This window comes from Ursus maritimus, assembly GCF_017311325.1.
Source record: "Ursus maritimus isolate PB19 chromosome X unlocalized genomic scaffold, ASM1731132v1 scaffold_X1, whole genome shotgun sequence".
Lineage (NCBI taxonomy): Eukaryota > Metazoa > Chordata > Mammalia > Carnivora > Ursidae > Ursus > Ursus maritimus.
Window position 1 is genome coordinate 85,839,419 of NW_024423319.1, and position 22,269 is coordinate 85,861,687.

The 22,269-nt window shown below is 47.4% G+C and overlaps 1 protein-coding gene across 1 annotated transcript in view; it reads left to right on the top strand.

Annotated features, from left to right (window-relative positions):
• The window catches only part of DIPK2B (divergent protein kinase domain 2B), a 43,345-nt gene that overhangs the window by 5,341 nt on the left and 15,735 nt on the right, over nt 1-22,269 (top strand). Inside the window, exon 2 of the mRNA XM_040634390.1 lies at nt 4,315-4,579. Coding sequence (XP_040490324.1) covers nt 4,315-4,579 — 265 coding nt within the window. The remainder of the gene's footprint in view (nt 1-4,314; nt 4,580-22,269) is intronic.

Below are 22,269 nucleotides of genomic sequence, written 5' to 3' on the forward strand. Positions count from 1 at the left end.
TCTTTCTTTCTTTCTTTCTTTCTTTCTTTCTTTCTTTCTTTCTTTTTTGGCTTTGGATTATTCTTTTATTTATTTTTTAATTAATTTATTTTTTAATTTAAATTCAATTAGCCAACATAGAGTACTAGCCATTTCTATTCCTTGTTTGCTAACTTGTCTACAAGTTCATATCCTTTGCCTCTATTTCTAAGAGTGTTTGTTCGTCTTGTCCATCTCCAAATATTTTCCCACTTTTACAAAAGACTATGATGATACCTTAGGAAAAAGCCCAGCCTGAACTCTCAGATGTTTGGCTGACAGGCTAAAACCAGGCAAGCATTAGCATGCCAGGCCACGTTCTCAGTAAGAACTGGACAATACTCGTTTGTTTGGCAGCAAAGAGTGAGCCTGGGAAGCTGAAGACCCGTCATTGGTAGAGGAATGTCATCTTTCCTTCTAACCCTTATCTTCTCTTTGGCAAGAACGCTAATGATAAATCCGATGCCTCCCATACCCAACCGTTAACCTTTGAACATTACGATGTTTTCAGTACCAGTTTTCCCATGTGTTCCGTGTGGACTTTCAAATCCTGAATGAAAAAAGTTAAGGGAAGCCAGAAAACAAGAGGAAACCTGATCGACGTAGTCTTCCTGCTGAGAACATGCCTATCGGTGAAATCCTAAGCGATCATGCCAGTTGGCGAGATCTACCAGGAACTGATCGATCAGGACTCATGTATGTGCAGGTCATAGGTTGGGAAGAAAGGTGGAAGTGGGGGACTTAGCAGCAGTATTTCTAATCAGAATTACTCCTAGGGATTCCTGGGCTCTCACCAAGACAGGTGCTTTCCCTCCCCTTCCTTACTGAACTCACTTGGCCTTACACCCCCACCCCCCACTCCCAGAGTCCCAAAGGAAGTTTAAATACTTCTGAGTAGTGGAGGGCTCACAGTCAAGTAAGTAAATCATTAGGCTTGCTTTTGCCTTCTCTTCTCCCTTGCCCTCATCTGTCTCTCATCTCGGAAGATGATAGTAATTATTGCTTTAACTCACTTCCTCGAATCAATTCAGAGGTCTCGGGAGATGCAGGGTCCCAGAGTTTATGGCAAAAGCATCCATGTACACATTCTGCCATCCACACATGCGCCCATCCATCCACCCAACCATTCCTCTGCAGACAGCCAGCCGGCCAGTCCTCCACGTATCCCTCCACTCACTTATCATCCATCAATACATCCGAATACCCACCCACCCATCCAGCCAGCCAGCCAACTAAAATGCACTGGCACTAACTTGGCGCCCAGCCCTCTGCTAGGCATTGAGCGACCAAGTTGAAGAAAGCCCAGTCCTAGCCCCGCAGGAGTTTACCTTCCATTGGGAAGGCAGTGGTGACACTGGGAAAATAGAAGAAAGTATCTCAGACAAAGGGATGGGCCCATGACCCAGTGAGTGGAGGGGCATAGGCCCAAAACAATGTGCTTAGCCAAGGATGAGCACTGGTTGGATGAGAACAAAGCAAGGTTGTAGGGGGAGCAGCAGGAGATGGGCCCAGAAAGAACTCTGTAAACTGCTCTAAGTAGTGTGAGCTGTGTCCTAAGAGCTTTTGGGAAGACACTGGATGTTTGAAGGGCTCTGGGCAGAGCTGAGGGATGGAGAAGAGAAAAGGGAGGCAAGAAATACTTCCGAAGGCATTTCTACAGACTTAGTGCTTGATGGGATGTAAGCATGAGGAGCATACAAGAGAAGAGTGTCTTATTGTCATCGCAATATTGTTATTATTGTGTCGCTCTGCCCCACACCTCTCCCCTGTCCTCTATGTTGAGGGGTTCGGGTGGATTGGACCCCATGACCTTTTTGCTTGCTTCCAGCTCTGGAAACTATGATACTGCTAGCCACAGCCCCTGATAATATTACCTACCAATCTGTTCCCACAAACAAAGTCATAAAAAGGATGACAGGGCGGCCAGGCCATGGCAAAGCGCTTGAGATTGCAAGCTCTGGAGCCTTGAATGCCGCTGCCTCCAATTTCTGGTTGTGTGACTTTGGACAAATTACTTCTCTGTGCTTGTTTCCTCATCTGTATGGTTAAGAACTGTGCTGACTTCGCAGGTTTGCTGCCAGCTTTAACTGAATTAGTACACACGAAGCATTTAGCATGGTGACTGGCGTGCTTAAGTGTTTCATACATGCGTGTTGCTACGATCAATGTCTAAGAGAGCCACCTATCATAAATCCTCAGTCACAGGCCTTTCGGGGGGCTGAACCCCCAGGAGCAAGAGCAGCTACAGGAATCTCAGAGGGGAGGATCATTCCTGAAATTGCCCGTGAAAGTGATTCACTCTTAGTTCACAATGTTTCATTCTTTTATTTTTTTTTAAGATTTTATTTATTTATTTGAAGGAGAGGCCACAAGCTGGGGAGGGGCACAGGGAGAGGGAGAAGCAGACTCTCCACAGAGCAAGGAGCCCGATGTGGGGCTCGATCCCGGGACACGGAGATCACGACCGGAGCCGAAGGCAGACACTTAACCCACGGAGCCACCCAGGCGCCCCCACCATGTTTCATCTTTTTAAATAGATCTGTGGCAACGTTGTGAAACAGAATTCTTCGGGCCTACTTGCACTGCAGTGTGAACGGCTCTACTGCACTGTGGAAGGTGCTAACTGCCAGGTTCCGCTGGGAGCACCTTCTTTGAGAAGCTTGCAGCTTCTTAAGGTGACGCTGCATCATATAAGCGAGAAAACAAAGCAGTGTAGAGTTTGGGGCCAATCAAAATGCTGATTCCCCCAAAAGTCACGATCATGAGGTTGTCCAATAATGCCCACTAATAAGAAGTTCCAGAGTCTTACTTAAATTAACTACAGAATACGTCTCAGAAGCCTAATTGTATTAATCGGGAAAGTAAACGTTACCTTCCTAATTTTTCCTACATAAATCAGAAGCTGTCACATTCTTCCCTCATGAGAATGTTGGCATGCCGCCAGAAGAATGACGGGAGAAAAGGGTCAAGGTGGGGCCTCGGAAACCAGCGATGGGGGCTAGGCCAGTGCTTCTCCCCCGGGGAGGATGAAGGACTGACCAGGCCATTGTGTGGCATTACACACCTCTTGGATCCCAGGTGGCTTTGAATTTGTGACAGTTTACCAGCCACTGTTTGCTGTGACTTGGTTGGTACGGATGACTGAAATCTTTGGACTGAAGGCATAATCGATGGGGCCACTTAGGGTGGAATATGGAGAGGCAGTTCTCCTCCGAGTGCAGGCCCAGAAGCCTCTTCAGGAACTACAGTTCCAAGACCCAGCCATCGGTCAGAGGGTGGACTGTTTCTAGAACCAGTGTCGGGAAGAGGAAAGATCATGGGTTCTGCTGACCGACGGCCCCAGGTCTGCACCTCTGCTCGGCAATGTATTGTCTGAACTTGGGCGAGACCCTGAAGTTCTATAAGCCTCAGTTTCCCCATGTGTAAACTGGGGATGGGATATCGAGAGAATCGAAGGCACCAGCGTGTATAAAGCTGCCATCTTTACATGGAGAAGAAGTTCAGAAAGCCATGGCTAGTCTGTCTTTCTTTTTTTTTTCTTTTTTAAGGGTCATGGCTAGTCTTTCTGTGCCAGCTGCATGAAAAGGATAAAGTTTGTCTGACGTGTATCACCCTCACCTTTTCTTTTTTCTTTTTTTTTTTAAGATTTTATTTATTTATTTGACAGAGAGAGAGACAGCCAGCGAGAGAGGAACACAAGCAGGGGGAGTGGGAGAGGAAGAAGAAGGCTCTTAGTGGAGGAGCCTGATGTGGGGCTCCATCCCGGAACGCCGGGATCACGCCCTGAGCCAAAGGCAGACGCTGAACGACTGCGCTACCCAGGCGCCCCTCGCCCTCACCTTTTCTGACACCACAAATTTACTTCCCTGAGTTTGAGGAAACAAAAGTAGTATGCTCACAGAAAGAGTTTGGAGCCCCCCCCCCAAGTCGAAGGAGGAGAAATGCATGAGACGGGACGTCGTCTCCTGTCTCCTGTCTGTAGTCTGTTGGCTGGTCTTTCCTTGGCCCCTGATTCATCCCTCCAGCTCCAGGCAGATCCTAAAAGGGCTCTTCTGGGGACGCCTGGGTGGCTCAGTCCGTGAAGCGTCTGTCTTTGGCTCAGGTCATGATCCTGGGGTCCTGGGATCGAGTCCCGAGTGGGGCTGCCTGCTCTCCGGAGACTGTGCCTCTCCCTCTCCTTCGGCCTGCCGCTCCCCCTGCTAGTGCTCTGTCTCTCTCTCCATGTCAAACAAATAAATTTTTAAAATCTTTAAAAATACATATAAAATAAATAAAATAAAAGGGCTCTTCTTCCAGGTTTGACAGCTGGCTGGCCTCCCCCCTCGGACTGCCTCCCGACTACTTGCCTTCTTACCCTGCAAATTACTCAGATGATTCCAAAACCTGGCGCCCCGTGGAGGTCTCCAGACTGATCAGCAAACAGCAAAGTGACATCTCGGACAGGAGAATCTGTGCCTCAGCAGCAGCCCCGAAGACCTGCAGCATCGAGCGCGTCCTGCGGAAAACCGGGAGATTCCAGAAATGGCTGCAGGCCAAGCGCCTCACACCGGACCTGGTGCGGGTGAGTGTGCTGGTCGTGGGGGTGGGCGAGAAGGGGGCGAGGTGGAGGGAGGCGTCTATTCTCATCTCACATCTCCGTGTGGGGGAAAAGGAGTCCTGGTCTGTCTGAAGTGGGACCAAACCATGTCGCGAAGCAGAGTGGCTTGCAACAGGACGGTAACTAGACAGGTTTAGTTATAGGGACCCTTCCCATGGCCATCCTCCACTCTCGCTGATGTGACCCTCCACAACTGTTTGGGCAACAGTTTCTGGCTGCTACCTCTGGTCTGAAAAAACAGGCGGGATGACCCTCACTGACCCTCCCCCGGCCAAGGTTTAGCCCACCTACAACCTTCTTGGGGGACCTTCGCCAACCTCGCTTGGAAGCTCTCCTAGATACCCTGTTTCTCCATCCAGAGAGCCCACTTCGAACATCAGCTTCCTCGTCCAATTCCCACCATTTGGAAGAACTGAACGTGAGTCCCGACAGAAGCAGGCTCTGGTAATACAGCTCCCTCTTCCCATCTGAGAGCTCCCACTCACCCCCCCGCTCCCGAGTAGGCTGCCTCCGGGCCTTCAACACACTGCTGGTGCCCTCATACCCTGCATGGGTCCCCCCCCCGTCCTGCACTATCGTCCCCAGGATCCTGCTTTTACACCCAAACCAGCACAACCATGTACTTCCCCACACACCCCACTGGGCCCCTGATGGCAGAAGATGCCCCCTCGGAGGACTGGAGAGTGTCTCACCTTCAGCCAAGATGGAAAAGAAGAGGCTCATCCCAACCTCCCAGCCATGACAAGCCTGGAAGGCTCGAACTGGCCCCCTGGGGGGGGATGCCGAGGCCACCTCTTGCACTCCCCAGGCCACAGGCCCCCTTCATGTGGACACCTGAGGCTGCCCGAGGGACTTCTGAGCATTCAGACCTTCCCTTGGCCTCTTCAAGATGAGGGACACCAAGCAAAGAAGAACCACTGGTCCCTGGCTATGTCGTCCATGTCACAAGACTACCTGGCTTTGCTCTTGGGTGGTGTGGCCACTGCTTTGCCATCAGGAGGAATCAAGCTGCGGGTAACATGGCTGCCATCTGACATCCAGCTGCCCAACGGGAGCCTTTTGCACTCTGCACTCTATGAATCTCACTGCCATGGGGTTGGGAGAGAAGGAGCCAGAGGAAGTCAAGCTGTTCCCAGGCCAGGGAGGTGGTGGCAGGATCCAACATCCGGGTCTTGTGCAGGAGACAGGAAGCAGAGGCTCAGGTGAGAAGAACCCTGTGCAGGGGTGCTCAACATTGAGCAGAACCTGACAACAGAGGACAGATAACGAAGTCCCCACTGTGGTCCATACCATCGGGATAATCTCGCTGTGCCTCTCTTTCTGCACCTGCTGACAGACCCTCCACGCCCTGGCCTGCCTACGGGCCACCTGCCATTTGCAGGCTGGCCACAGCAAGGACTGAGCCACAGGAAGAACCAACGTGAGACCTTTTCCACTTTGCCTCAACTATGTGCTCAGGAACATGTTACAGCCACACAATGGAATATTATTGACCATAAAAAAGAATCGAGTGCTGATACCTGCTTCAACACGGATGGACCGTCAAACCATTACACTACGTGAAAGAAGCCAGATGCAAAAGGACAAATATTGGAGGACCCCGTGTATAGGAAACGTCCAGAATGGGCAAATCCATAGAGAAAGAAGGCAGACTAGCGGTTGCCAGGAGCTGAAGGGGAGAATTAGGAGTGAACGCTGCATAGGCACAGGGTGTCTTTTGGGGATGATGGAAAAATTCTGGAGTTCGAGAGGGGTGACAGTTGTACAGCCTTGTGAGTATACTAAAAGCCATTGAAATACGCACCTTAAAATGGTTAGAATGGTACCTTTTAGGTTCTGTAAATTTCACCTCAACTAAAATTAAAAAAAAAAAAAAGGAAGAATAAGCCCCACAGAAACTTCACCAACCCTGTGACTTCAACCCCTTGGAGCCCCAAGAGGTGATGGGCAGCTAATCCAATAATTTAATTCACGCCAGGATGTTAACAGCTAAGAGCATTTCGCTGTTTGCGCTCTGCGAAACCATTTGTGTGTAAAACCAATACGGTATTACTCGTACTTGTCCATCCCATGACTATCTCACACCTTCCTAATACGTCCCTGCGTCTTCCCCCCTGCCCACAAAATCCAGACGTGCCCCCAGAATCCTTCTCAATGATGATCCGAGCAAGCAGCCTGTTTCAGAGTGACCATTCAGCCCAGATTTGGCCGAATGGCTCTGCCGGCTGCAGGAACTCTCTCGACCACGACTTGAGTGGGTGTTCCCCGAATTTCTGAAAAGCCACTTTCCGACCGGGATCTAGGCCAGGGCCGTCCAGAGTGTGTATCTCTGTGCATATGCCGGTGTGTGTTTGGGGAAAGGAAAAGGGGCCACAGGGAACCCACAGGTTTGCTCAGAGAACTGACAAGGGAGAGAAGAGACACAAAGAAATAAAAGAAAATTGAAGGCAGGGGGGATGTGAGCGGTGCAGGGCCTTCCGAACCTTGATTGCGAGTTCTGCTTACGAATAAATAAAGTCCACTTGGATGAAAAGCTCCAGGAATCACCATCAGAGGCTGAGCCACGGAGCCCGTGGCTCCCCCCTCCTGCGGGGCCAAGCCCTGCTTTGTGTTAAGGACACTCTCTTGAGCCACAGGCCGCATACTGCAGCGAGGAACCAGAAAAATCAGCCAGAGGGTGAAACGATGCAGTGTGTGTGTGTGTGTGTGTGTGTGTGTGAGAGAGAGAGAGAGAGAGAGAGAGAGAGAGAGAGAGACTTATGCTAATAAAACTGTGACTTTTCTCCTTCTAAAAACTGCATTGTTCTGATGGGAATATCCCACAGCCTAAATTACTAGCCCACAGATAGAACCACAGCCAAGAACACCACCCAGTTTATCACGATGTGCTTGTCCAAAAAACCACAAAGAAAGCTTCCTCTGCTATGTTGCTAATCGGAGGAAAACACATATCCCCCAGTGTGTCCCCCTCCCATCCCCTCAACTCCCGGCTGCCTCTGACATTGTTCTAAACACAGACCCTGTTTTTCCCTCCAGTGGGAATGGATTTTGTGGCCGCCGCAGAGCCTTTTCTCCCACCAGATGGCAGCCTAGAATGTTCAGGCAGCTTCGTTCAAACAAGGATGGCTGGCAATTTCACCTTCTCCGTCTTGGTTATTTTTTTTAAAGAGATAGAATTAAGGGCAGTAAGCAAATTAAGCAAAACGCATGTTAACCATTTAATCGGAATATGGTTTTAGAGGTAAATATTGTGCTTAAAATTAATTCGAAAATTAATTACGGGGTGTTTGCAGGACCTATGCCCTGGGAGGGTATCAGGGTGTCGAGACAGGCTCCCTGCACCCTGGGAGATGACGCCCCAAGGGGGCGGGGACCCATTGTGATACGAAACAGATTATGATAACGTGTTTGAATGAAGATGAAAATCTTATATGAATCGCAGCTAGTTTTCAGACCATAAAGATTTTAATCTCTCACAGGCTACCAGGTCAAGACCCTTCCAAAAAGCTACATTTGTTTTTTGGTTTGGTTTTTTAAAAAATAACATGGCCAGATTGATGCTAAAAAAAAGAAAAGAAAAACAGCTGATTGGTGGCCATGCCATTTTCACACAGAGCTAACATGGGAGTCAAAGATGAAATGAGTATTAATGGAAAAGGAAATATAAGCTACTAAAGGTGCCTGGCCAGTCCCACATAGGTCAATATTGCCGGAACATCAGCACACACCCGCTGGCTGAACCGTCTTCGGAGAGCAGAGGCCCTTCCGGGGCACACTATGGTCATGAGACCCTGCTCCCCATGACCCTTGGGAAGTCGTCATGGTGCTTTGTGTGTCGCCCATGGGAGTTTCAGGAGCCAACTGGAGAGAGACTACAGCGTGGATCTGAGCCCCGCCCAGGCCACTCTCTGTTGACAGTTGAAGCAACTAAGGCTTTGGATCATGGGATTTGTCGAGGGTTCCAAGCACTGAGACTTCATGACCTCGGCATTTGTGGCAACCACGTTATTTGGAATGGGATAGAGACTGACCTATTCATTTCCAGGCCTCCATTTTATATAGGCTCATAGGAAAGGGACTAAGACATCACTCAGCCTGTCTGCTCAAATGAGTCCTAAATTACTCCTGAGGGACCTCACGAATGAAAAAGAAGACAGTGAAAGGTGTTCCCCACCTTGACACAAACAAGTTGGGAAATTGAAGAGAGGCAAGAGAAGACTCAGGGAAGGCAGACGTGAGATGAGTCACCAGGAGTTCCATCATAAATAAATCAAGCCACCCTTTGTTCTTGCTACGATTTCTTCCCTTGCTATCTCAATATCCCTATTTTGATATGTGCTGGAACAAATGCTTTTTGCTTGGCTCAGAAGCCTGAGAATTGACTGTGCCTCTGCATGGGGCCACGTGATATGAAGTAAACAGAGGTTAAACTAATATAGCATATAAGAGTCATCTATAAAGACATTGACTCGAAAAAATTAATGATGAAACTAATTGAGAAGTTGATTGTCTTCTCAAAACAGTTCATTAGGCCACAGAGCTCTCGATAAATTTTCAAAAGTAGAACTAACATGGACCACTTTCTCTGATTAAAAGGCAATAGCAGGGGCGCCTGGGTGGTTCAGTCGGTTAAGCGTCTGCCTTCGGCTCAGGTCATGATCCTGGGGTCCTGGGATCGAGCCCCACATCAGGATCCCAGATCAGCGGGGAGTCTGTTTCCCCCTCTGCCTCTCCCCCTGTTTGTGCTGTCTCTGTCTCTGTCTCTCTCTCAAATGAATGAATAAAATCGTTTAAAAGAATTAAAAAAAAAAACAAAAGGCGATAATATCAGACATTAACAATAATAAAAAGGGGGAGAAAAAAGAACCCTACCAAATCTGCAATTTTAAAACATTGTCTTTTGAACGACAAAGCAAATAACTGAAATTGTAATTATATCAAGAAAATAACAATGATTAAAAAGTCTGTATAGCTCCAGTCTATGATTTAACCTTTGCCAAATCACTGCTCAGGGAACTGGAAACCAATCCCGTGTTGTGTTAGGCAGCTGTCGGTACAAGTTTGGGCATTAATGTGGAGAAATAATGCAAAAAGATATAAAAATGAGGAATTACATGTCAATTTGGTCCTGACTCAGGGCCACTTATAACAATAAAAAATTTTCCAGTTTTGCTAGCCCTTCTCCCTAAGGATTACCAAGAATTCTATGGAAGACTTGATTTGTAAGCCTTTCTGGTGGATTAAGTGCAAAACAAATGTATTTATCCCTGGTTTATATATAAGAGAGCAAACTACAGTGCAATTTAGCAACCTGTTAAAGGTCAAGATAGATTTCTACCCACTGAACCATACGCGTGTCATAGACTCTTGGGATTGAAAGAAACTTGAAAGCTTACCAATTGAAACTCGAAATATTTGCATCCTTTATCTTACCATACAAAACGGGAAACTCACGACCTTCAGAAACAGCCTATTCCTTCTTTGAAGAGAACAAATCATTAGAAAGTTCAGCTCAAATCTGTCTTCTTGTAGCTTTCACTCATTTAAATTATTAAATTATTTTTTATGTAGCTCCTTGGAGTTACATAAGACTTTTGCCCATCCCATATATTTGCTCCCTTGTTCCTGGCTTCCCAGTCTAGATAATCCCCAATTCCCTTTCCCATCTAGGTCATTCCCCTCAAATTGATGCACGTTAAACATTGTGTCAGCTAAAACCCCTGCTACAGCTAGATCTTAGTTTTCAAGAACAGAGTCTTTTATTTATCCCGTTAAATATGATCTTCTTAGATTAAATCCATTACTCTAAGAGCCTGTCAACTCGATTCTGTTACTTATCATGGTCACTATCACCCCAACTACGTATCACCATCTGGTGTTGATGAAAAGAATTTTTATCTAGGTCCTAGTCATAAATAAAAATGTTAAACAGAGCAGGGAGAAAGACCAAGTCTTCTTTCTCTATGGGGATTAATCCATTAATTCTCTTTACTGTGCCTCACTGAAGCTGTATATTCTAAGTCTATTGCATTTCTTGGATTAAAAAGCAAATAATCAGGTCAAAGAAAAAAAGTGAAGTTAGTCCAAAATGATTTGATTAAATGAATCCTATATGGTAAAATATAGCTCTTTTCAAAGTTTTTAAAGCAAAGGAGAAATTATATACTTAAATGTAAAAATCCTAAGTGTGCAGCTAGATGAAGTTTTGTGTGTGTTCACGCACATAGCCATGATCCACATTAAGACTGTGAGCATTTCCAACCCCTCGGAAGGTTCTTTCACATCACTTCTCTAAAAAGACACCCTGCCCAGAGGTAACCAATGGTACTGTTTTGTTGAGACTCTCCTGGGTTGAGCACTGAAAGACCCACATCCCAGGAAACCTCTCAGTCCCAAGCAAACTGGAACCATTGATCACCCTACCCCCTCCAATGGTAACCACTATTCTGACCTAAATCACCATGAATTAGTTTTGTCTCGTTTTGAACTTCATTTAAATGAAATTTGCACAGTATATAGTCAGCATGGTGCTGTGCTATTTATCCATGTTGTTGCGTGAATCAGTAGTTTGGGTTTTTTTTTCATCACAGTATAATATTCCAGTGTGTGATGATGTCACTACTTATGCATTCCATGGTTGATGAACATTTGGGTTGTATTTAGTTTGGGTGAATTAAAGCTGCTACAATCATTCTTAGATATGTCAATTGGTGAATATGAGCATACTTATGGAAGTAAAACTGCTGGATGATGGCACGTACGTAGGGACCCATTTAGTAGATGCTACCAATTTTCCAAAGTGGTTGTACCGATTTCCTCCTTTTAGCAGTGGAAGAGAGAGTTCCATTGTTCCACATCTCCATCAACCCTTGATATTGTTAGTTTTTCGTTTTCGTCATCTTGGTGGGTGTCTAGCAGTATCTCATTGTGTGGTTTGAATTTGTATTTTTCTCATAACTGATAATATAGAGACCTTTTTCGCATTTTTTGGCTGCTTTGATTTTGTCTTTTGTAAAATCCTGGGTTAAGTTGTCCCTTTTTTATTGGGTCATCTGCCTTTCTTACTGATTCCTAAAAGTTACGTTTATATTCTAAGATACGAGCTCTTTGTTGGATACATGTATTACAAATATCTTCTCCCAGTCCACAGCTGGCCGTTTCGCTTTCTTAATAGTATCTTTTGATGAATTGAAACTTTTCATTTCAATGTAGTCCAATTTATTCACTGTTTATTTTAAGGTTAATGCTTTCAGCATCCTGATTATCCCATGGTCATAAAAGTATTCCCCTGCTTACTTCTAGAAGCTTCCATGAATTATCTCTCATATAGAGCTCACTAATCATATGTTCTGCTGTGCCCAGTTTGGTGTTAACTCTGGTCAGTAAGTTCTTAATTTCAGATATTGCGTTTTGTATTTCTAAATGTCATGTGTTTTTTTTTATAGGTTCCAATTCTCTGTTGAAATTCTCTCTATTAATTTTGTCTGTCTTTTCCTCTTTTCTCTTAAGATCTTAATCATAGTTGCTTTGAATTCCATACTTGCTAACACTGGATTATCTCTGCTTCTCCTTCTGCTTCTGCTGGTTGTTTTCCTTTTTCTTGATTGCCAATTAGTTTTTCTTGCTTCTTCACATTTTTCGGGAATTTTTTAAATGTATGCTGGATTTTAAGGATAATGCATTGTAGAGGTCCTTATTTACATTATCTTCCTCCAAAGATTGTTGACTTTTGTTCTAGAAGCCAATTACACCGCTCACAGATTACCAAAATCCAGGGTTTCTCCATCTCGGAGCTATGGACCTTTGGGGCCAGATTATTCTCTGTTGGGAGGACGAAGGTGAGGCTGTCCTGTGGACGGTAAAATATTTAGCAACATGCTCGACCCCCGCCTGCTAGATGCCAGTAGCATCACCACCTCCAGTGGAGACAACCCAAAATGTTTCCAGATGTTGCAAAACATCCCATAGGGAGCAAAATTGCCCCCTAGTTGAGAATCACAGCCTTAATCCTGTTGAGGTTGGGGTTAGACTGTGTTCGTGTCAATCTTCTTCGTTGTTGCTCTTGCTCCTGGGACATGGTCCTTGCTGGTAGGACATGATCTTTACTCCTGGAGTGTGGCCTTCCCGAGGTCCAGTCCAAAGCCCAGGGTGCTAAGATGTCTGGCTCAAACTCCAGCCTCCATCTTGCCAGCAGTATGCAGCCTCTAAAATCTCTGTTCGAGGATACAGCCTTCTTCTGTGGTTCTCTCCTACGCCTGGAGTCCCATGCAGCTTAGGAGTTGGCCAAAGCCCTGGCAGGCACTTTTACATGTATTTGGGAAGCTCCTTCTCTGTGACTTTCTCCTTGATAGGACCCTGCTCCCAAATCCCAGCCACTCTGGCAGCCCCCAAGCGCTTCCCTTACCCAGCAAGACTCCTCGCCACAGCTTAGAAAAAGCCCTCAGGAAAAAGACTGTGGGACTCTGGGGCTTGGCTCATGTGCAGTCTTTTTCTCAAGAACCACGGCCCTATGTTGGTCGTGGTCCAATGCCCGCAAACTGCTGTTCTCTAGATTTCATCCAGGTTTTAGAGCTATTTACAGTAGAGGGGTAAGTCTGATACCGGTTGTACCGCCGTGGCCGAAACTAGGAATCTCAGAATGATCTACTTTCCAGGAGACAAACAAAACAAAACAAAACAAAAACCAGAACAAAAACAAAAAGCAAAACAAAACAACAACAACAACAAAAACACCTGGTCCTATTGCATTCATATTATCCAAATCCTAAATAGAGCTATTAAAGCCATCTTTCTGGCTTTTGAGAATCTCACCTTATTCTAAAAGGCTTCTGCATTTTGGATACTATTTCCAGGCTGAAGGAAGTGCAGGGAACACCTGTGGCTTACAGCTCGGCATAAATGAAAGGAGGGGCGCCTGGGGGGCTCTGTCAGTTAAGCATCTGCCTTCGGCTCAAGTCATGATCCCAGGATCCTGGGATCGAGTCCTGCGTCGGGCTCCCTGCCCAGTGGGGAGTCTTGCTTCTCCCTCTCCCTCTGCCCCTCCCTTCTGCTCATGCTCTCTCTCTCTTTCTCCCACAAAAATAAATAAATACAATCTTTAAAAAAAAATGAAAGGCACCAAGCCTAGCATGGGAGTCGGAGGAGAGCCCAACTTAAAAATACACTTACAGCAGACCAGAAAGGCACTTTCTATAGAGTACATGGCATTGGTTTCCGTTCCTTTGGTTTTTGCCTCTCCAGCCAGATGGGGTGCTGCTTGAGGGCAGGGACGGCTTCTTAGTCATCCATGGGTTCCCTCACCCATGTCTGCCATGGAGTAGACACCTCACAAATGTTTGGGAGATGAAGGAGTGATAGAATGAGTGAATGGATGGGACATCCCTCACCGCCCACTGTTCATGGCTTCAGGGTGACTTTCAGTCCCTACCAGGGCTAACTCCCTGGGCTAACTCCAGAGGCCAGCAGATTTCGGAGTCTCCAGAAGTCCTGACTTTCCCCCAAAGAACATCTTTACTGGCTTGACCCAGGTGTTAGCAAGTCTGAAAGTATCATGGTTCCTACTCCTTGGAATATGACTCTTGATACTGGAAAAGTCTAACAGATTCAAGGGAGGAGGGATGGTGACACGGTCTTCCACGAACACTCTCCAAAGCTTGATCTCACCACTGTTATCTTGGAAGAGAGACAAGTAAGACATTTTGACCCAGAGCCAGAGAGGAAGAAGTAGATGGAAAGACTCTTGCTCAGGAGAACAAGGGGTGGTTCCTCCAGGGGGTCGCCTGATAAGCTGGGCCAAGCACTTCTGAGGGCTGTACTTCAAAGGGAGGGTGAGACACCGAAAGACCAATTGACCTTTCATCGCTCTTTCTCCTAGGGTCCTCAGTGCCTCCCTACTAAGAGGTTTCGGGAAGGTCAGTGGTCCAGGGTGACCATGCATCTAGGGCCCCAAAAATGGCACTGGGTGCCGTGGAGACCTTCTGCACACCGTCCTTCAGACTCAGCAGGTGCTCGTTTAGACGTGGCACTTTCAATTCTGGGGACAAGATAGCAGACAGCATGTATGCTTTTGGTAGGGAGGGGAGCTCCTAAAACATAAGTGACTCTTTGTGTTAACCAACAAATATGGCTACCTTCTAGTATTTTGAGATCGGCATCATCTTTTCAGCCTAAAATGACCGTCCTTTCCTGGGGTTCTGGGTCTAAGGAACTCTGTATGTGAAGCTACCTGATTTTTATATGGCCGGATGGCTGCAGTGACGTGCGTACAGTCACGGGGCTCACCCCGTTCTTAACACTCACTGTTCTTGGGTCCATCTGTTCTCTCTGTCCTCCCTGAAGTCCTGCCCATAGCCCAGTGGGGAACAATCTACAGCCTCCCCTTCCAGTTGTCCGTTTAAACTTAATGCCTCAAGCACTCGTGGCGCTGGAGGCCATCAGATTGCCTGAGCATATTTTCCCACAGGAGGTCCCCGTGACAGATCCCCTTCCCTCTGCCTAGACCAGAGAACTCTTTCAACCAAGTCCTTCTACACAGCACCCTCAGCACTTCCCCGTCCATTGGGAGGTAGCCAGCCTTCTGGCCTGACTCAGAGAGCCCTGTCACCTGTCTCCCCTGGCCCCACCTCTGCTTTCCCAGACACATCCTCAGCCCGGCCGCCAGCCACCACAGCCACCCTCCCCCCCGCACCCAAATCCAGGTCTTTCCCTTCCCATTCAATTTTTAAATCTTACTTTTTAAATGTTTTAAAAAGATTGTATTTATTTACATGGAGAGAGAGCGCATGAGCGAGGGGAGAGGCAGAGGGAGAAGCAGACTCCCCGCTGAGCAAGGAGCCCGATGCAGGACTCGATCTCAGGACCCTGGGATCATGACCTGAGCCAAATGGTCAGATGCTTCACCGACTGAGCCACCCAGGTGCCCCTAAATTTTATTTTTATTATCAAGGTAACATATATTCATTATAAAAATTTCTAAATTATATATGTTTTAAAATCCATAAGGAAGTGGGGGGAAAAATGACTTAAAACCCACCTCCCAGAGGCAACCACTGTGAACACATTGGAGTTCTCCCTTCTAGTCTTCTTTCTAGTCATAGTAACCTAATTAAAAAGAAATCAAAGAATTATCAGTTGAATAAGTTGAAAAATGATAAGAATAATCTTTAAATATATGGAAAATGCAGTATATGGAATGTTACACGTTCCTCTGTAATTAAATATGGTATCACATACTCTCCCCTGTATCATTAATGGAGAGAAAAGTCTCCATGAGAGACACAAAGAAAGGCCACGGTGTTGGGGTGGCTTTGTAACATGTCACCTTGGCCTGGCTGAACTGCATTTCCCAGAATCCCCTTCCCTGTTAGTTTCCATTTCCAGTGGGCTACAGAAAGATTTCACTGGGAGTTTTGAAGGGCAGAAGGGAAACAGTGACCACTTTGTAGCTCACACACAGTGTCCCCTCTGCTGGCTCCCCTTGCTGGGGTGAGGTCAATTGTGTGAGGTCAAATCCCCGTTTTTAAAAAAGAAGAAAAAACAACCTAGTGTTTCTGCTTCTCTGATTGAACCCTCAGCGATAGGGGTGGTACAACCTCGACAGAGAGGGGCTGGGGAGAAACAGAAGCCTGGAAGCCCCTCCCCCAAGCAAGCACAAGGTTAGTTTGAAGGTTTTCCTGACGATCGGGATTCTCTCTGAGCTTCCTGGACCACAGGACCTTTGCACAGCAGAAGCCACAGAGCTCCCACGGAAGTTTCTGCAAGGTTGCATGCACAAGTGAATTGTCAGAAGTACTTGGCGTCCTGTCTTCTGATTAAAAAAGAAAGGTGGGGCTGGGGACCCCAGCAGCCCATAAAACGAAATGGCCCAGTGGAGAATTACGACCAGCCTTGGTGTACGTGACTCAAAATGACAGACCATGAAATAATGTGTTTTCATCTGCATCAGCAGCCCCGTCCGTCCCAACTATCAGCTGAATTGCCTGCCACAAAGATTATTTCATCTGCCACAGTGAAAAATCTTTGAGCAGCTCACAAATTCCACAGTGGCAAAGCCTGGGGCCCCAGACTGGGGAAGATGGAAGATGAGATGGGACGAGAGAAAGAGAGAGACTCCAATAGGAGGACGAAACTAGCCACCACTCCCCTAGGCAGGGTCATCCAAGATGTTGGCTACCCCATGGAAGAGGGGGCCATGACTGCCACCGAGTGAGCCTCAGGCTGCCGAAGCTTTGACAGCAAGGAGCACAGGGAGGCAAGGAAAAGAGGAGGCCTGATCACAGCCTCTGCATCACAGGTACCATGAGGGACACCGTGAGGAATTCAGCGACAGTGGTCACCTATGCACCACAAATGGCGCACGTCTTCTAAAAAGAGACAATTGCTTGTAACTTACTCAGGGATCAGAAGTTGCAGGGATCAGAAACCTCCTTGGAACAATTCAAGTATAAAGGGGGGTTCATTGTGCCGGAAGTACATCCACCTGGACCTCATGGAAACTGGGAAGATCTAAGGCGCCTACTCAGCCCATCTCTGCCTCTGGGGCAGACTGGATCCCCCTGTGTGGTCATGCTCCCTGTTCCTCTCCAACGTGATAGGACATAACTGTTCCCAGACCCACCACCGGCCGCCTGGCTCAGCCTCCCAGGAGCTGGGGGTTGGAGCAGACGCCCCGAGTAAGGGCTCTCTGGCACATTCATCCATCCGTGACCAAGGACGTGCTTATCCAGGACCTCCCAGGTGTCCGCCCCAGACTGGGAGCTGAGGAGGTCACAGAAGTGTTGGTATTCAACGTCCCTGTCCACAAGCACCTGAGAGCTGAGGCACGACGGGGCCTGAGGACCAGACTCCAGGAGAAAGAAGAAAATGAGGGCTTGGTTAGGTCAGGAAAGCTGCTTAGAGGATGTGTGATCTGACCTGGGAGGGAAAGGACGGGCTGGGGGAAATGTCCATGGTAGATATTTCAAAGAATAAAAGAAACACGTACCGGGCAAAGATGCGGAAGCAAGAATAAGGTTGTGAATGTGGAAAGTAGTTAAATGTCAAGGCCATGATCACAGTGTGCGTCCACAGCAGTGGGTAGCATTGTAACAGGCAGGACTGGGAGGCAGGGAGTGTTGACGTTCATTCTGTAAGACAGCAGTTCTCAACCTTGAGTCTGTGTCAGAAGCTTCTGGAGGGCTCATTAACACAGGCACCGCTGGGCTCTGGCTCCAGAGGTTCTGATGCAGCAGGCCTGGGGCAGGGACCGAGAATATGCATTTCTAAAAGACAAGTGACTTGAGGACAGGGGATCTTTCCACAAATGGGCCGAAAAGTAGTAGGCAGGGTGCATGGACAAGGGTCCGCAGTGGGGTCGAGGAGGCTGGGTAGCAAAAGTAAGACAGGGCCATACACACACAACAGCCGCCAGTGAAGAAAGTAGCCAGGGGCGGGGGGGGGGGGGAATCCAAGAGGTACCGCTTCTGCCACTGGCCAGACGATGCCCAGGGCTCCTGGGGAAGTGAGGACGCCTGGCATCCAGGTCTTGCCCTTGAGGCCCGGGACTGCTAGGGAGAGAAAGCCAACAGAAACCCTGCCCGAGGAAAGAATGTCACCCAGAGTTGGAGGCCCTGTTTTACATGGAAACCAGAGCTCTGCCACAGCTGGGCCTTTCTGTGCCAGGGAAACATTCCATAGCCTGCACCCTGCCCCACGCCCCTAAACCTGTTTTATTTTTTAATTTAATGTGTTCACATCGATACAACCTTCCTGGGGAGGTTATCCACTCGGAGGGGATCCAAAGTGAACTCCAAATTCTGGACCTGCTCCTGGCTCATTTCTGGTCTCTGCTTCTACTCTTCCAAGCCTAACTCGCCATCAGTGACTGACCTGTAAGGGACGGGAATTGATAAGTGCAGGCAAACACTACAGAGAGAAACTTCCCAATGGGGGAAGGGGCCGATGATAGATCCACTGTATCATGACGTCAAAGCCACATCGAAATGATGAGGAGACCAACTACTGTACAAAGTTCCCTCCCTTCTCCAGTGCCAGTGACAGTGGCTGAGGATGATGAGCCGTGCCTGTAAAGGGGCATGCCAAAACTTTTTATTTTTTATTTATTTATTTTTAAAGTTGGCTCCATGCCCAGCCCGGAGCCCAACTTGGGGCTCGAACTTCTGACCTGAGCTGAGATCAAAAGTCGGACGCTTAACTGACTTGAGCCACCCAGGGGCCTCTAGATGTCTAAACTTTTTGAGTCATCCAAACGGTTTCTATCAAATAGTCGCTGTGGCANNNNGCACTTGCAGAACGAAAAGTTAACAAACCAAGAACATTCACATAGGGTCGGGGTTCCAGATGAAAAAACAATTAGAAAGCATCTCAGTAAAAGGGAGGAAAATCCGTCTACTGGAGCAGGAAAGAACTGTGAGCTGTTTCTTGTAAGAACAAAAACCAAATGGGTTTTCCTGGCTTTGAACACAATGCAGCTTGAGGAAACATTCTGTAACTTTCAGCTTAATTACCCGGAATAACCGGTACAGTCCGTGAATCATCATTGTTTTAATTACGACACACTGATTAACTCTGATACATAATTAACCTAAACCCTGCTTCACGAGCGTATTTAACAACTAAATCATGTAAAAGGTGTTCGGGTGTGTAACCAGAAAGTCAACTCAAAGAGGTTTATTAGCACTCGAACTTTCTCTTTTCCCCCCCGGGTGCTAGGAGAGTTTGAGAACAGTAAATTCACTAAGAGTAAAAACTCGTTAGTTTGAGATTTCCTTCAGCCCTCCAAATCGAGCCGGTCAGGGCAGCCTTCTCACTAGAAAAGCTGACTTCTGATCTTTTCTTCTTTTTTTTTCTCTCTCGTATCACTGCATTTGTGTATTTATACATCCCCACATAGAACGATGGTAGCCTCTGGGGGCGGTAACGGGAGCTCTTGTTCACTTTCACACTGTATGATTCCGTATTGTTCGAACGTCTGACAATGAACGTGCACGGCATGGCCAACTTTGCAAGCCTCTTCCCTCCCAGTGCATGGGAAAAAGTGCACTGCTTAACCACTCTCTATAGACAGTGTGGGCATGGCCTGTGGCTTAATCCATTGATGGGGAAGATGGTGGTGACCCTGGAAAAGGTTCACCAGGGGCACCTGGGTGGCTCAGTCGGCGAAGTGTCTGCCTTCAGCTCAGGTCATGATCTTGGGGTCCTGGGATCAAGCCCCACGTTGAGCTCCCTGCTCAGCCGGGAGGTTGCTTCTCCCTCTTCCTCTGCCCTTGGCCCCTGCTTGTGCTCGCTCGCTCTCTGTCTCTCTCTCTCTCGTAAACAAATAAAATCTTTTTTATTTTATTTTTTATTATTATTATTATTTTTTAAAGATTTTATTTATTTATTCGACAGAGATAGAGACAGCCAGCGAGAGAGGGAACACAAGCAGGGGGAGTGGGAGAGGAAGAAGCAGGCTCATAGCGGAGGAGCCTGATGTGGGGCTCGATCCCAGAACGCCGGGATCACGCCCTGAGCTGAAGGCAGACGCTTAACCGCTGTGCCACCCAGGCGCCCCAAATAAAATCTTTTTTAAAAAGGTGGGGTGAGGAATAAATTAACTAAATAAAATAAAAAGGGGGTAAAGTGACTTGAGTTAGCACATCTGGTGTCTTTAGCACGTGTGTCATAAGTTGTGAACATGAAATCCTTTCTGTTTGCCTTGTTTTTATGTTCGGTAAAGCCTTAGAAGAACAGATTCTGAGAAGTGAAAACTAATTCTCATTCCGACATGGCGCTTTCCACTGGTCAGCTGACTATGTCCTTGGAAGGAGAGGTCAGAGTCCTGAAGCCAGCTGTGCCTTCAGCCATCTTTATGACCTCAGTCTGCTGACTTCCGGTCTTTACAAAGGAAAGCCACGCTTCTTGCCTTAGATTCTCTTCCTGAGAGCAGCTAGTGTTCTTTTCTTCTCCACATTTACTTCCATCTGAGCAAGTGTTCAAATATGTTCAGTCATGGCAAATCTTTGTCTTCCAAGTAATATTTGCTTTTGGGAAACAGCCCAAAGTCTTCCAGACCCAAGTGGGACGATTAATACGGGAAATGAGCTTGGGGCTAGGATGGCTATAAGGCACCCACTGTCTTCCCGAGTCCTCCTGCCATTCCTGTGAGGTAGAAGAGGCACTATCATCTCCTTTCACATAAGAGGAAACTGAGTCTCTGTCGGGCCAAGATTCCAATCCAAACCCATTGCCCTTCCCTCGTGCCTCAATGAGGCCACCTTCTTGTGGGTTGGTGGACTGTTTGGCTTACCTGGGTTCAGCGAAACCACTCTCTGGAAAAGCGGTTTGTAGTAAGGCCATCCCCGGCCTAACACTGGGCCTGGAAGCTCCTGGGACCTGAGGCAACTCTGGCGTCTGGCAGCCATGCATCTAGCACTTCAGCCAGTCTCTCCTGGGCTCCCAATTACCCTGGTTCATGGCGCCCCTGCTTCTTTCCACAGCTCTTCCCCATCCCCCGTTTCTCAGATGGATCCCAAATCTAAATTCCAAAACAAAGTCAGAAAAACTGCCTTAGCTCTTCACTGGTACCTCACTCGCACCAGGCACCCCCAATCCCATCAAAGATGGCGTCGCCCTGTTTGCCTAAGCATGCGGCCATGGAGGGGCAGGCTTCAGCTAGACGGTGACATCAGGCGTGGAGAGTACCATGGCTGGTTAGAAGGTGCATCTGTAGGGGTGCCTGGGTGGCTCAGTCGTTAAGCTTCTGCCTTCGGCTCAGGGCGTGATCCCAGAGTTCTGGGATCGAGCCCCACATCAGGCTCTTCCGCTGGGAGCCTGCTTCTTCCTCTCCCACTCCCCCTGCTTGTGTTCCCTCTCTCGCTGGCTGTCTCTCTCTCTGTCAAATAAATAAAATCTTTAAAAAAAAAAAAAAAAAAGAAGGTGCATCTGTAATGTGGCAGTGATGACACTTATACTGAGGACAATGATGGTGACAATGATTTGTACCATTTGCTGAATGCAAAACACACGCCTCTCGCCATGCCAAGCCTTTTGCATGCATGTTCTGTGAGGCTTGTAAACTAGCTCTGCGCTCAGTTTTCAAAGAGATAGCGGGACAAGAGGTAGTACTTCTCTAGTCTTTCTACCATGTGATAATGGACAACATAGCAGCATAACTTCTGGCACTATTTCCTGGCCAAAATAACTAAACGGGCAATCCTAGTATCTTCACCCATCCCTGACCCAACATAAGAAGTATAAAAACGGAGGCATCTAGGGCGCCTGGGTGGCCCAGTTGGTGAAGCGTCTGCCTTCGGCTCGGGTCATGATCCCAGGGTACCAATAAGCATAATGATCTTTAAAGAGTCGCTTCCCTTTCCTGGTTTTTACCTTCGTATGGCTTATCTGGAAAATGGGAGCATTTTGCTAGATGGCGTGATAATACAGTCTACCATTTGCATTTGCCAGCATGGGTTATGAAAATTAATGTCATTGCATTCTCCACAAAATTTTTAAAAGATTTTATTTATTTATTTGAGAGAGAAAGAGAGCGAGAGAGAGCACAAGTGGGAAGGGGGACCGGCAGAGGGAGAGGGACAAGCAGACTCCCCGCTGAGCAGGGAGCCCAACACAGGGCTGGATCCCAGGATCCTGAGATCATGACCCGAGCCTGAGCCGAA